General features: G+C 46.4%; 1 protein-coding gene across 3 annotated transcripts in view; it reads right to left on the bottom strand.

Annotated features, from left to right (window-relative positions):
• nfatc4 (nuclear factor of activated T cells 4) overlaps positions 1 to 10,378 on the bottom strand; it is a 42,767-nt gene extending 32,389 nt beyond the window's left edge. For all 3 annotated transcript variants that reach the window (XM_060927042.1, XM_060927049.1, XM_060927033.1), the window contains exons 1-5: positions 9,935 to 10,378; positions 3,466 to 3,629; positions 2,858 to 3,340; positions 782 to 957; positions 302 to 464 (exon numbers count right to left, since the gene is read on the bottom strand). In XM_060927042.1, coding sequence (XP_060783025.1) covers positions 302 to 464; positions 782 to 957; positions 2,858 to 3,340; positions 3,466 to 3,629; positions 9,935 to 10,013 — 1,065 coding nt within the window. In that variant the 5' untranslated portion in view covers positions 10,014 to 10,378. The remainder of the gene's footprint in view (positions 1 to 301; positions 465 to 781; positions 958 to 2,857; positions 3,341 to 3,465; positions 3,630 to 9,934) is intronic.
• Between the last annotated feature and the right edge of the window lie 5,633 nt (positions 10,379 to 16,011).

Here is a 16,011-nt window from a genome sequence, read left to right as displayed (position 1 = left end):
ACTGACGACAGTTTAACAAAATTTAAATGACTGTATGTATATATTTGACTCTGTGATTAAGATAAACCCTCGCTGTAAAATGCTAAATGATATAACAAACCAGTTAGCGGTTTCTCATTTGATTGAGGCTAACTGTTGTCTGCTACCTTTCATTAGCATTTCTAATGTGTTCTATATTAGCTGACATGCTAGCTGTAATTATCCTGATGCTAAATTGTGTTTGTGGTAAACTGCAGTGTGACTGATGAAGTGTGAACAGAAATAAATATTGATAATAACAGACAGACAGTCATGCTCTGACCTTCACTACAGGATGTCCTCCTGGTGATGCCTTCACGGCTCCTCGGCTCCCTTCTGTCTCATAATGAGCGCGATGGTGAGGCCGCGGCTGAACATCGATTCGCAGCTCGTACTGATCAAACTGACACGGCAGCGGCCAGTCAAGCGGCGGCAACGCGTTAGACCTGCAAAAATAAACACGATCAAGACCACTAACAATTACATCATCTGTTTATTGTGGGTGTGTCCCAATCCACATGCCTTTCTCACTATATAGGCCAAATAAACACCATCATCAGTCCATTGTGGACGTGTCCCAATCCATCACCCTTTACTGCGTAGAGGGCATAAAGACCATCATTATTCCACTGTGGGTGTATTTTAAACCACAAAAATGTGAACTACCAAAGTAGTGCACTAAATATTAAAGGGTGTGTGATTTGAAACAGGTGTGTGTGTGTGTGTGTGTGTGTGTGTGTGTGTGTGTGTGTGCGCGCTCAACCTGAAGATGGGGCTGTGGGCGCTGGCGCGGGTTCTTCCCCAGCCGAGGGTGTTTGGTACAGAGAGGTAGTCCATTCCCAGAGTGGGAGGTTCTCTCCTGAGATGCCCCAGGTCTGAGGGGGGGCAGGGGGTGTTTGGGGCAGGAATCTGCTCCAGTTCCACGTCTCGGGAGGAGACCTGTGTTTATAAAGTACATCACAAACCCGAACACTCGATACTGCTGCTGATACTGCTGGAATGTGATTAATTTCCTTATTGCTGGGTTTCACGTGACGTCACATCCGCCTCATTAGTTATTCAAAACTTTAGCTGGTGGTCTACCAAAGCTCAGCTGACAAAGCGTTTGTACGGAGAAGGTGCATTGCTCGCATGAAAAATGCCTTACGCTTGCATTGTTTTAGGTTGTTCAAATCGATCAAACCGTGAAAGTGATAAAAGTTTCTTCAGGGTTCCCCGTGAACTAATAAAAAAGGGTGAACGAACACAGGATTTCACAAAAAGACGTGGAGAAAGGTGGCTTTTGAACCTCTCGCTGAAATCGAAGGGAGCCGAGTCGAAGCATGCTGGAGTTTGCAGTGATCACTTGGTGATCTATCTTTCCAAGTACTTTTCTTGCTATGTGTCGTTATTTTACGGTGCTTTTTTTAGTCCCGCAGCGCTAAAGTCCCCAGCTGTTTCTTTGTTTCCTCCTCACAAAGTCCATATGCATGAAGCTCGCGACAAAATTCTTCCCCAGCCGTACAGTTCCAATGCGCCGTGATCACTTCTCTGTCTTGTTTAACTCAGATCCAGGTCTTTAAAGGGGTTTCTGATGATCTTTGTGAATGATTTAGCTGAGAGATAAGAGCCAACACAAGTGAGAATCAAGCCAACTGTTCAACTTGCAGCGCTTCGTTGTAAAGACGCAAATGAAAAGCTTAAAAAAAAAAAATCCTTACACGGGCAAAAACAATCCAGGATTCATTCAGCAGCGACTCGATCCCGAGGTCCTTTACCCAGCCACGTACAAAACAGTCATAAGCCTCCATACTCTTCCACACTTTCATCTGTTTTGCGGCGTAGAAGGACGTCTGCAACACCAGATAGTTCGAGATGTCGGGGAACTCGACTGAAGCGTAGGGTTAGGGTCCAAGATCGTATGACAAATCCTTCTTTCCCAGACTGTAGGAGTCGATTCCATTGCACACAGCAATCTTCTGAATAGATCTAAAGCCAGCAGTGGCTTCTAGATTATAAGCGTACTCTGATAAGTTATCGCTAGTTGTTTGCACCACGGCAGCCGTTTAGACCACCAGCTATTTCACTTCCGGTAAAACCGCTAAGAAAAGTCACGTGACTGAAACCCAGCAATAGCAACCAATCAAACAGACCAGGGCATGGGAACAGCTGTGATTGGTTAAACTATGAGCCAGTGAAAATACAGATGAGGCGGGCTTCATGGACTTTCCTTAGTTTGTTGTAGTGAGGTTCATACCCGCAGTCGTCTTAAACTGAGTGGCGGAGAAACATGAGAGAAAAAATTTTGTTGCAGCGTTACGCAACTCGATTTGAGAAACTGGGGGAGTTTTTCTGTCTGAGATTTCGGTTTGTAGTTTGCCAGTAACTACCATAAAGCACCTGATACTGAATAAACACGATACTACGTTCGGTTGTTTGCCTCATTTATGAGACACCACATAAACGCCTCACCTCATGAAGTACTTACCGCTTCAGACAACTTAACCCTTTTCTTTCTTTAAATTTAATTTTAGTATGTTTTAGTAATTTGCCAACACATCTGAGGTAAATGTTCATGGTTCAGATAGTTCCTTCATGTCGGTTCCACTCTCACTGTGTCTTTACACTGTCTGTATAAAACACATAACTGCTAAATGCTATCTCATAACCTATCTTATACTCATAGTACCCAGTTGCCTAGCAACAGTACTTTGTTAAGCTAAACTGTCTGTTTGCCGCCCCGTGTACAGAGCAGTTCGCTACGTAGCAGTGTTCTTGCTAATTCCTCTTTAGATTTTATCCTTAAGATTTGTGATAAAATCCCAGTGTACCCGGTGATATTTTAGTAAAATAAATTGACCTGCTCCAGTGAGGTCTTCCTGGTCTTCTGAGGGATACTGAGCTCAATCTGGCCCTGAGATTGGGGAGCAGAGTCTCCTGTCTCCAAGAACTGGACATGGTCTTCAGAGTAACTGCCCCTGCGGGAGTGGCTTGGTGAGGGAAGGGGGGAGTTTCTTCGTTTTTTGCCCCCAGGTGAGGTGGGTCGGGATGAGGGTGACAGGCAGAAGTGGGTGGTGGCTTCGCTAAGCTCCTCGTCTTCCACCAGGAGAGAATCACAGCTCGACGCAGGGCTTAGCCAACCACGAGAAGATGGACTGGAGGCAGGACTCGGGCTCAGAGACCCTGCCCCCATACTGCTGTCCCTGTAACAGTAGGGGTCAAGGAGGGGCAGGTAGAGACGGTCTCTGTCCCAGTAAGTTCCTCCTTCTGGGGTAAAATCGTCATCAGGGGAGATGGTGGTGATCTGAATACTGGGGCACTCCAAAACACGAGACTCTGAGACCTGAGACAGAGTGAGACGCTGATCAGTGCTTAGTCTACGTGAATAGTGCGCGACATATCTAGCTAACGTTACGCTTTACTACAGTACACGTTCATTAAAATGTAAAATTATTCTTCTCGTCTCACCTGGACAGACCTGGCTGGGAGACTCTCGTATGTCCCACTGAACTCTCTCACCAGCGCTCGTCTGGGGGGCGGGGAATGCATGCCAGCCCTGGGATTGGATGGTGGGGGGGAAGGGAGGATTCCCATTGGCTGGCTGAGTGTGGAGGTCAGCTGGCTGTCAGAGACTGGACAAAACAGGAAGTGTTTACATTAGAGATAATTATAGAGTGTGTGATCAGGAATTTATCCTTTAATAATCTCTAATCTAACTCCGTTACTTCACAATAACACCACACTGTGCTGAGTTCTGCACTCTGATTGGTCAGAAGGAGTTGATTAATTCTCTCTAACAGCAGCTCTGACAGTAGTGCAGGTTTATTTTAATGCTCTCGCTCTGATACTTTATTGCTTCTATAGCAACTGCTCATTCACAGGGGCGTGTTCAGCGGCGCGCCATTGATAATAAACGGATTAAAAAATGTGTGTATTTGTTGATACGGTGAAGTTTTCTGTCATTTCTGTATCGTCTTTGGAAGGAGTCTCCAGTGTGAGCGCTGTTACAGTCAGAGGGGAAGCTGTAAGTTTTCTGACGTCTTCAGGACAGAGGAGTTTACACTTCTTTACAGTTTCTCAGGAACACGATGGAACAAGCTGCGGGTTTTATCTTATTCAAGTGAAGAGAAAATAAGGAGACACTGGAGAGGGAACGAGTGTTTATCGCTGCTATAACATACAGTACGTGAGAACTCCAAAACATGAACTGCAACAATAAATGGATATTCTTTAATGAATAAAATGGTAATCGATGGTGAAGTGCTGTGGTGGAAGAGGAATTAAACTCTCAAGGACGTGCTGTTAGAGGAAAATAACATCATGGTGGGAGCAGAAACTCCACTTCATCACTGCACCCTGATGCTCATTATTTTACGATTGCAGCATGTCCGCAAACATATTATTCCTTCAAACACGTTTCTTAAATGCTACTGTCCTTACAATTCACTCTTTTAAAATGTGTAAATGCAGTATTGTGTGGATTGAGACCAGTGGCGGCTGGTAGTCTTTCAAACAGGGGAGGCTGGTCGGTTACGATATTTCCAGATTTTAAAAGAAAAAACATCAATTTTGCCCATACTCTTGCCTCTGATCTGGCTGATTGTTGGCAGGGTCACAAACTGTGAAATAACAGGTTCTTTTGGCCCATTAGCCTACTGTCCAATATACATGATGGTGGTGTTGGGGGGGGGATATTTTAACATTTTATATTTTAAAATTGTGGCATGTTGTTTAAAAATTGATCATTATTGAAAGCAGCTCTTTGTCAGGAACCTCAGCAGTAACAGCAGAGTGTTCTGGAATAGGCGCAAGCACTGACCTTGGGGAGCCAAACATAGAGCTGGGGGCCACACATTTCATTCAATGACACTTTCCCTATATTTTACTTATTTTGACTGAGAAATGTTTTATTGACAATTTTGATAACCCTTCACTTTTAATCCAGGTCTGTAGTGTGAAATGTTCTCGGCTGTGTTTTTGTTTAAAAATGTTTTCCAAATTGTAGCTGTGTTTAATTCATATCCAGAGAAATATATATTCCAATATAATATCTCATCTCATTATCTCTAGCCGCTTTATCCTTCTACAGGGTCGCAGGCGAGCTGGAGCCTATCCCAGCTGACTACGGGCGAAAGGCGGGGTTCACTCTGGACAAGTCGCCAGGTCATCACAGGGCTGACACATAGACACAGACAACCATTCACACTCACATTCACACCTACGCTCAATTTAGAGTCACCAGTTAACCTAACCTGCATGTCTTTGGACTGTGGGGGAAACCGGAGCACCCGGAGGAAACCCACGCGGACACGGGGAGAACATGCAAACTCCACACAGAAAGGCCCTCGCCGGCCCCGGGCTCGAACCCAGGACCTTCTTGCTGTGAGGCGACAGCGCTAACCACTACACCACCGTGCCGCCCCTAATATAATATACTCAGCATAAACATTTTAAATAGATTCTATATTTTTGGTCCATCCATGACATATTACTAAAGTAGCCTATTTACTGTTGTTGATGTGGGTCACTTGCTGTTAGCCAATTCACTTTCTCGTACCAGGAGAGCTGAAAGGAACGAGTATTATCCCCTACCTTTTTCACCAAGTCAATTTGAGGTGTTGGTCTACCCTGCTCTTTAATTTTAATTTTTTCCTCGAAAGGAAGACTGGCAAATGGCTTCGCCAAAATTAAATCAGCAATGCTTGGCATCCGTGCGCAGCTTTCTTGCTAGCTGACTAGCCCCCTCAACTTCAAGTTCAGTCACTCAAATAAACGAAATTTCTGGAACTAAGATAACAAACTTGACAACACTATATTTACACTTTATTTACAATGAAAATATATACAAACTAAAAAAGCTGGTAGAAACCGTATGTAATGAATTAAATCGAAATGTAAGCTGATCTCTTACAATACACCACAGCACTCGCGAATCCGCATGGGACTGAACTGAGATTCACCGCTGCCTGTCTATAGTTGAAACGAGCTGTCAATCAAAGAAAATATCCGGCTGCTTTCACCAATCACCAGTCTCCTCACGGAAACTGCCATGTCCCTCCCACTGTAAGGCTGGGAGTCCGTGGGCGGGCATTTTCGCAGTATTTGTCCAATAATCGTCTTGCATTTTGATATTAAAAGCGCAGAGCTCCCAAATGCCATTGAAGTGCACTGAGGCTGGGCTGCATCGCGCTGTCACGAGGGGGAAAAAGTCACGCGCACATTAGGCGAACTGGGGAAAGTTATAACGGAATGATTTCACACTGTAGTTGGGTTGAGCACATATATTTCTATGATTCTGGATCTGAAATAACAATGTTATAACTTATAACATTGCTATTTCAGATCCAGAATTTTTAGAGGAGGCTGAGCCTCCCTCGCTGTCTTAGGGCGTATTCACACCTACGTTGTTTGGTCCGGACCAAACGACCAAACGAACCAAATTTCCCTTGGTCCGGACCTTCTGGGTTGGTCTGAATACAAACCACCGAACTCTGGTCCGGACCAAACAAGCGGACCGAGACCGAGCTGCAAGGTTGGACTCGGTCCGGACCGAAGTAACCCTGGCGCGGATCTTTTGGAGGTGTGAAAACAGACCGGACCTAATCTGACAGTTTTGCTTTTTTGTACCTCGGGAGCTTCCGTCGTTTGTCGAGCATTATGGGAAACAGAGTCTTGACACTCCACCGCAAAGTGCAAACACTGTTTCGGTTGTCAAGGGTCGTTCAGTCACCAGTGGTAGGCGAGTACAAAAAATGAGTAGGGGCAAACGTGGGCCGAGGAAGAAACGCGTACCCTTGTGGATATATGGGCAGATGTCCACATATCTGAGCTTTTGGAGAGAACACACAAAAATGCCGACGTGTTTGCTGTATTCAGTGAGAAAATGAAGGAGAAGGGGTTCACGCGCTCCCCAGAACAATGTCGGCTAAAAGTGAAGAAACTGTCAGACCTACATTAAAATCAGGGACATTCTTTCAAAAAGTGGCGGTACTAGTGACTTGCGTGAAGAGCCAGAACTGTCACAACATGATGTGCGCTCATCAGCGCTATCCTCCGTAGCCGCCTTGCCCTTTGAAGTTGTTGATAAATTACTTGTACAACAGCATAGTAATCGCACAATTGTGAAAACAGTAAAAACTGGAAAAAACATGTAGCTTTGATGACATTAAAAAGAATAACAGCACGGAAAGCCTCCATGACTACTTTTGAACTTAACGCTTTGTGCGCGTGTCGTCTCTGACCAATAGCTGAACGACCTCAGGGTGCGTGGCTTTGTTGACAGATTTTGGTCCGCTTACTAAAATGTACAGTGTGAAAGCGAACCGCACCAAAATGAAAAAATAAAAAAAACATTTGGTTCGGACCAAAGCAAGTGAACTATCGAACTATCCTGGTCTGAATACACCCTTAGAGCAATCGCCCGTGATTGAGACAGTGTGCACGGCTTCACAACAAAACACGCTGCGATAACAAAACAGACCGTGACGTTTTTACACTATTGCTCTGTTTAATAACGAACTCATGAGCTTTAATTTTATACTTACACTCAGTACAGTATTACATTTGAATTAACATCAGGTTTTGCTGATTGAAGGAGGATTTTCTGGCTGTACTGTTCCTTTAAGAGATGACGTGTGTTAGCATACATGTGTTAGCATGTGAATGAAAAGTGGTGCGGCAAAAATTTGGAAAAAATGGAGGCAAATGAGATATTTAGTTTCATAAAAGGATTTTGAAGCAGCGTATCTGTCTCTGTTTAAAACAACGGATTCTTGAGTAATAAGCATCAGCTGAGGAGAAGCAGGGATTAGTGATGTTCCTCAGTAGTGCACTCACATGAGTGAACACAAACTAGGGTTAAAGCTGGAGTCAGTTAGCGAAGCTTCATTCCTCAACGGATGGAAGGAGAGAAAGAGGAGTGTGTGCCATGAAAAAAGAGGGGAGGATAGAGGGATGTGTGTGTGTGTGTGTGTTCAGTAAACAGAAACGCAGGGCTGGGTCCAGATGGCAACAGTTAACACTACTCACACGCACAACTGATTAAAACCACATTGTTCCGTACCCTCATCTCACACACACACACTCTCATACGCTAGGCTAACCTACAGGTTCTGTTCTATTAGGCTATTCGCTAGCTTGTGAATAGGATTTTATAGTAAGTGTAAATAGCAAGCTGGCTAATGTTAGCTCAACTACTGTGGCAATGAGTGAATTGAATTTAACTCCAGTTCTACACTAACTAAAGGTTAGTGAACTTTAGAACATACTACACAAACACACTGCACACCAACAGTGAGAACAGTATAGCTTTCATAGTAAGCAGTTTTTTTAACCTCGAGCTGCTTAGAATTAAATTCATACGTGTGGAGAGATAACGCGACCTGCACCGGGGCAGCGTTGGGTTTAAGAGGCAAACAAACATCACAAAGGGGACTAAACTCTTATATCATATCATAAATACAGCACTGTAACGGACACTAAACAAAAACAATGAAAGGAAATGTTAGCAGTGATGTTATCTGATCAGAGTTGTGATTAGATTAGATTAGATTAGGCTAATTTACATTCATATCCAAAACCACAAAGTGCTTCGTGGACTAAAACATCACATTGTTGTTGTCTGGACAAAAATGTTTTCAGACCCAGGTTAGCTGTGCTAGCAGTTGATGCTAAGTGTAATTACAGTGTAATTACAGTGTTTTCTCAATAAATTCTCAGCACTTCTGCGGTAAATGTTAATAATCCACATGGTTGTGTGTCGTTTCCACTCTCTCTGAGTTTCAGTAACACTGTGTGTATAAAAGATTTAACCAATATGTGCGAGCAAGAAAAATCACTCGCCACACTCATTTGCTAGCTTATGCTGGTCACAAAAATTCCCCAGTTGCCTAGCAACCATGCTGTGCATTGTGTTCACCTTCACATGTCAAAAACTCAAATTGACCAGTTCCATCTGAACGCAGCATCAAGTTCAGGAATGTTCAGAGAAACTAAAACGGTGTGTGTGTGTGTGTGTGTGTGTGTGTGTGTGTTGGATTGCATAAATGCTGTGAGTCACACTTATATGGAGTGTATCAGAATAAATAACAGCACTCATTATAACCACGTCAGTACTACACTGCTCATAATAACATGAAAAGAAGGAATAAACACTGTGTGTTACAGTAAAATACTGAATAACAGGCTGATGTGATGAAGTGGAGTGACTGATTCCATCCTGAAGTCGATTATTTTCCTCGAACAGCACAACCCCAAGTGTTTTATTCCTCTAATACTACAGCAACTGACCAACTTGCACTGTTTTATTTATTAAAGAACATCATGTCATACTTTTTAGCCATTTATAGTTATATTTAATGTTGTGGAATGTCAGTGAACTCCTCTGTCCTGAAGACGTCAGAAATCTTACAGCTTCACCTCTGACTGTTACACAGCGCTCACACTGGAGACTCCTTCATTAGATAGATAGATAGATAGATAGATAGATAGATAGATAGATAGATAGATAGATGTCTCCTTACAGTAAATTTCAGTGTATATTCATGTTTTTAACCCTTTTATGTGGAGCGCTGCGGGACACGCCCCTCTGTTGCTATAGAAACGATAAGGTATCAGAGCACTACGGTCAGAGCTGCTGTTATGGAGAATTAATCAACACCTTCTGACCAATCAGGACTCAGCACAGTGTGGTGTGATAATTAAAACACGACTCTGTGCACTTCTGTCTCATCACCAATAAATAAAATTTTTATAGTCAGTCAGATCCTTTACAATCCTCAGAAAAAGGTCATTTGTTGTGATATTATTATTTATCGAGTAAATCATATCCATGAAAACTGACACTTATAATAATATCTGCCATGTCTTTACGGTTTGACCTCTGATATGCTGACCTCATTATGATTATTATGATTATTATGATTATGAAAGGGCAGACCCGTGCTGTCCTGAAGTTGTTGCTCCTCCTCGAAGATGAGTTTGAAGTCCAGCTCTCCTTCCTCCCACCCAGAGCTCATCCTCACTCCAGATCAACACCAAACCGCACTTTAATGTCTGTAAAACTCAGTTTATTAAAGCTTTATCCTCCTAAACATCCAAAGCTCCCGGATGTTCTGCTCAGAACCTTGACGTCTGGATCATGATCACATCTCCTCTTCTCATCTCATCTCATCTCATCTCCTCCTGCACTTTTATTTCCTTTACAGAACCTCCTGGAAGTTTGGATCCCAAAGTCTCTCTTTATTCCGCCTCTCGGAGACTTTCCCCTCCTGAAGTCACTCCTAAAGCTTCTTCTGCCGGCGGATCTGCATGTTTACAGAGGAATCTAAATTGTAATTCCGCACACATCCGCATCCACAGCCTGCACTTTCACACACTCCAAACTTTTATCCGCTTTTTTTTCCTCCTCTAATTGTCTCTGGGCGGATTCCCGTTTTCCTTTCGCTCCGCTGCTCTCTTCTCTCATTGGACGGTTCTGGTGTCAATCAAACCCTCCACAACCCCTCCCCAGCATCACATCCCGCCCCCCGCTGCCGTCCTCGCTTCTGATTGGCTGGGAAAATTAAAAACGGCACGTGTGGTGAGTTATGATGAAGAGTTTCTCCGCACTTCAGTCACACAGCGGGTTTGATCGATTACAGATTTTATACATTTATATCGATTATATATTTTATTGGTGATGGATGAGTGTGCACACCTATATAAGGTTATAGACAGGGAGACAGTGTCCTCTCCTCTGGCATCTTCAAACTTCTCTCTCTTTGGCCGTATCTATTCCCTCCATCCCTCCCTCCCTCCCTCCATCCCTCCCTCCATCCGTCTCTCCTCCCCTCGGACAGATCTGTTTCTCATTACACTCTGTAGTCTGCTCTCTGTCTGAGACGCCAGACGAACAACTTAAATAAACACACTCTCTCTCTCTCTCTCTCTCTCTCTCTCTCTCTCACTCTGTTCTTGTTCTTTCATTCATCTATCGTTTATATTCTCACTTTTTTCTTATCTCGTTTTCTGTATCTCTTTCTCACTCATTTTCACATTCTTCTCTCATGCGTGTGACTGACATCCACTGAAGATCTCTCTCTCTCTCACACACACACACACACACAGAGATGCATGGTTTGGGAAAAGATAATCTCTACTGGGTAAAGACCAAACATGAAAAATTCATTCTTAATCTGGACCCCACATGTGACATGTGAAAACTCTCAGTCGTGTTGTTTCATGGTTTTTGGTCCTGTACAATTTACACGTCAGTCGCTCAGTTGACAGAAGTCGGCAGTTTTTACTCTCCTGTTATTTATTCATCTTCAGGAACTGCTTTATTGATTAACTTTGCTGTTTTTGAATATTAATTCTTTATATTTTTGGAAATAGAACCGACTTCATTCAGGAGTAAGAAGGCCTGCTGATGTCACAGTGCAGGAACTCTCAAAAATATACACAGCAGTCAACAGTTTGAGAAGGTTGGGTGAGCGGTGGCGTGTGGGTGATGAGCTGAGCTGTGTGTGGTCAGTTGAGGTGTGTGAGTGGTGAGCAGTGGTGTGAGTGGTGAGCTGAGGAGTGTGAGTGGTGAGCAGAGGAGTGTGAGTTGAAGAGTGTGAGTGGTGAGCAGAGGAGTGTGAGTGGTGAGCAGTGGTATGAGTGGTGAGTTGAAGAGTGTGAGTGGTGAGCAGAGGAGTGTGAGTGGTGAGCAGTGGTATGAGTGGTGAGTTGAGGTGTGTGTGGTGAGCAGAGGAGTGTGAGTGGTGAGCAGTGGTGTGAGTGGTGAGTTGAAGAGTGTGAGTGGTGAGCAGTGGTGTGTGTGGTGAGTTCAGGAGTGTGAGTGGTGAGTTGAGGAGTGTGAGTGGTGAGCAGTGGTGTGAGTGGTGAGTTGAAGAGTGTGAGTGGTGAGCAGTGGTGTGTGTGGTGAGTTCAGGAGTGTGAGTGGTCAGTTGAGGAGTGTGAGTGGTGAGTTGAGGAGTGTGAGTGGTGAGTTGAGGAGTGTGTGTGTGGTGAGTTGAGGTGTGTGAGTGCTGAGGTGAGGTGTGTGTGGTGAGTTGAGGTGTGTGAGTGGTGAGTTGAGGAGTGTGAGTGGTGAGCAGTGGTGTGAGTGGTGAGTTGAGGAGTGTGAGTGGTGAGCAGTGGTGTGTGTGGTGAGTTGAGGAGTGTGAGTGGTGAGTTGAGGTGTGTGAGTGGTGAGCAGTGGTGTGTGTGAGTGGTGAGTTGAGGTGTGTGAGTGGTGAGTTGAGGAGTGTGTGGTCAGTTGAGGAGTGTGTGGTCAGTTGAGGAGTGTGAGTGGTGAGCAGTGGTGTGTGTGGTGAGTTGAGGAGTGTGAGTGGTGAGTTGAGGAGTGTGAGTGGTGAGTTGAGGAGTGTGTGTGGTGAGTTGAGGTGTGTGAGGTCAGTTGAGGTGTGTGTGGTCAGTTGAGGTGTGTGAGTGGTGAGTTGAGGAGTGTGAGTGGTGAGCAGAGGAGTGTGAGTGGTGAGCAGTGGTATGAGTGGTGAGTTGAAGAGTGTGAGTGGTGAGCAGAGGAGTGTGAGTGGTGAGCAGTGGTATGAGTGGTGAGTTGAGGTGTGTGTGGTGAGCAGAGGAGTGTGAGTGGTGAGCAGTGGTGTGAGTGGTGAGTTGAAGAGTGTGAGTGGTGAGCAGTGGTGTGTGTGGTGAGTTCAGGAGTGTGAGTGGTGAGTTGAGGCGTGTGAGTGGTGAGCAGTGGTGTGAGTGGTGAGTTGAAGAGTGTGAGTGGTGAGCAGTGGTGTGTGTGGTGAGTTCAGGAGTGTGAGTGGTCAGTTGAGGAGTGTGAGTGGTGAGTTGAGGAGTGTGAGTGGTGAGTTGAGGAGTGTGTGTGTGGTGAGTTGAGGTGTGTGAGTGCTGAGGTGAGGTGTGTGTGGTGAGTTGAGGTGTGTGAGTGGTGAGTTGAGGAGTGTGAGTGGTGAGCAGTGGTGTGAGTGGTGAGTTGAGGAGTGTGAGTGGTGAGCAGTGGTGTGTGTGGTGAGTTGAGGAGTGTGAGTGGTGAGTTGAGGTGTGTGAGTGGTGAGCAGTGGTGTGTGTGAGTGGTGAGTTGAGGTGTGTGAGTGGTGAGTTGAGGAGTGTGTGGTCAGTTGAGGAGTGTGTGGTCAGTTGAGGAGTGTGAGTGGTGAGCAGTGGTGTGTGTGGTGAGTTGAGGAGTGTGAGTGGTGAGTTGAGGAGTGTGAGTGGTGAGTTGAGGAGTGTGTGTGGTGAGTTGAGGTGTGTGAGGTCAGTTGAGGTGTGTGTGGTCAGTTGAGGTGTGTGAGTGGTGAGTTGAGGAGTGTGAGTGGTGAGTTGAGGTGTGTGTGGTGAGCTGAGGAGTGTGAGTGGTGAGCTGAGGAGTGTGAGTGGTGATCAGTGGTGTGTGTGGTGAGTTGAGGAGTGTGAGTGGTGAGTTGAGGTGTGTGAGTGGTGAGCAGTGGTGTGTGTGGTGAGTTCAGGAGTGTGAGTGGTGAGTTGGTGTGTGTGAGTGGTGAGTTGAGGTGTGTGAGTGGTGAGCAGTGGTGTGAGTGGTGAGTTGAGGTGTGTGAGTGGTGAGTTGAGGTGTGTGAGTGGTGAGCAGTGGTGTGAGTGGTGAGTTGAGGAGTGTGAGTGGTGAGTTGAGGAGTGTGAGTGGTGAGCAGTGGTGTGAGTGGTGAGTTGAGGTGTGTGAGTGGTGAGTTGAGGTGTGTGAGTGGTGAGCAGTGGTGAGTGTGGTGAGTTGAGGTGTGTGAGTGGTGAGTTGAGGAGTGTGAGTGGTGAGCAGTGGTGAGTGTGGTGAGTTGAGGTGTGTGAGTGGTGAGTTGAGGTGTGTGAGTGGTGAGCAGTGGTGTGTGAGGTGAGTTGAGGTGTGTGAGTGGTGAGTTGAGGAGTGTGAGTGGTGAGCAGTGGTGAGTGTGGTGAGTTGAGGTGTGTGAGTGGTGAGTTGAGGTGTGTGAGTGGTGAGCAGTGGTGTGTGAGTGGTGAGTTGAGGAGTGTGAGTGGTGAGCAGTGGTGTGAGTGGTGAGTTGAGGAGTGTGAGTGGTGAGTTGAGGAGTGTGAGTGGTGAGCAGTGGTGTGTGTGTGGTGAGTTGAGGAGTGTGAGTGGTGAGTTGAGGTGTGTGAGTGGTGAGTTGAGGAGTGTGAGTGGTGAGCAGTGGTGTGTGTGTGGTGAGTTGAGGAGTGTGAGTGGTGAGTTGAGGTGTGTGAGTGGTGAGCAGTGGTGTGTGACTGGTGAGTTGAGGAGTGTGAGTGGTGAGCTGAGGAGTGTGAGTGGTGAGCTGAGGAGTGTGAGTGGTGATCAGTGGTGTGTGTGGTGAGTTGAGGAGTGTGAGTGGTGAGCTGAGGAGTGTGAGTGGTGAGCAGTGGTGTGTGTGGTGAGTTGAGGAGTGTGAGTGGTGAGTTGAGGTGTGTGAGTGGTGAGCAGTGGTGTGTGTGAGTGGTGAGTTGAGGTGTGTGAGTGGTGAGTTGAGGAGTGTGAGTGGTGAGCAGTGGTGAGTGTGGTGAGTTGAGGAGTGTGAGTGGTGAGTTGAGGAGTGTGAGTGGTGAGCAGTGGTGTGAGTGGTGAGTTGAGGTGTGTGAGTGGTGAGTTGAGGTGTGTGAGTGGTGAGCAGTGGTGAGTGTGGTGAGTTGAGGTGTGTGAGTGGTGAGTTGAGGAGTGTGAGTGGTGAGCAGTGGTGAGTGTGGTGAGTTGAGGTGTGTGAGTGGTGAGTTGAGGTGTGTGAGTGGTGAGCAGTGGTGTGTGAGGTGAGTTGAGGTGTGTGAGTGGTGAGTTGAGGAGTGTGAGTGGTGAGCAGTGGTGAGTGTGGTGAGTTGAGGTGTGTGAGTGGTGAGTTGAGGTGTGTGAGTGGTGAGCAGTGGTGTGTGAGTGGTGAGTTGAGGAGTGTGAGTGGTGAGCAGTGGTGTGAGTGGTGAGTTGAGGAGTGTGAGTGGTGAGCAGTGGTGTGTGTGTGGTGAGTTGAGGAGTGTGAGTGGTGAGTTGAGGTGTGTGAGTGGTGAGTTGAGGAGTGTGAGTGGTGAGCAGTGGTGTGTGTGTGGTGAGTTGAGGAGTGTGAGTGGTGAGTTGAGGTGTGTGAGTGGTGAGCAGTGGTGTGTGACTGGTGAGTTGAGGAGTGTGAGTGGTGAGCTGAGGAGTGTGAGTGGTGATCAGTGGTGTGTGTGGTGAGTTGAGGAGTGTGAGTGGTGAGTTGAGGAGTGTGAGTGGTGAGCAGTGGTGTGTGTGGTGAGTTGAGGAGTGTGAGTGGTGAGTTGAGGTGTGTGAGTGGTGAGCAGTGGTGTGTGTGAGTGGTGAGTTGAGGTGTGTGAGTGGTGAGTTGAGGAGTGTGAGTGGTGAGCAGTGGTGAGTGTGGTGAGTTGAGGAGTGTGAGTGGTGATTTGAGGTGTGTGAGTGGTGAGCAGTGGTGTGAGTGGTGAGTTGAGGAGTGTGAGTGGTGAGCAGTGGTGTGTGTGGTGAGTTGAGGTGTGTGAGTGGTGAGTTGAGGAGTGTGAGTGGTGAGCAGTGGTGAGTGTGGTGAGTTGAGGTGTGTGAGTGGTGAGTTGAGGAGTGTGAGTGGTGAGCAGTGGTGAGTGTGGTGAGTTGAGGTGTGTGAGTGGTGAGTTGAGGTGTGTGAGTGGTGAGCAGTGGTGTGTGAGGTGAGTTGAGGTGTGTGAGTGGTGAGTTGAGGAGTGTGAGTGGTGAGCAGTGGTGAGTGTGGTGAGTTGAGGTGTGTGAGTGGTGAGTTGAGGTGTGTGAGTGGTGAGCAGTGGTGAGTGTGGTGAGTTGAGGTGTGTGAGTGGTGAGTTGAGGTGTGTGAGTGGTGAGCAGTGGTGTGTGAGTGGTGAGTTGAGGAGTGTGAGTGGTGAGCAGTGGTGTGAGTGGTGAGTTGAGGAGTGTGAGTGGTGAGTTGAGGAGTGTGAGTGGTGAGCAGTGGTGTGTGTGTGGTGAGTTGAGGAGTGTGAGTGGTGAGTTGAGGTGTGTGAGTGGTGAGTTGAGGAGTGTGAGTGGTGAGCAGTGGTGTGTGTGTGGTGAGTTGAGGAGTGTGAGTGGTGAGTTGAGGTGTGTGAGTGGTGAGCAGTGGTGTGTGACTGGTGAGT

This window comes from Neoarius graeffei, chromosome 1 (assembly GCF_027579695.1).
Source record: "Neoarius graeffei isolate fNeoGra1 chromosome 1, fNeoGra1.pri, whole genome shotgun sequence".
Lineage (NCBI taxonomy): Eukaryota > Metazoa > Chordata > Actinopteri > Siluriformes > Ariidae > Neoarius > Neoarius graeffei.
Note: the sequence above shows the minus strand (reverse complement) of the source record. Positions and strands in the feature narration are given on the sequence as shown.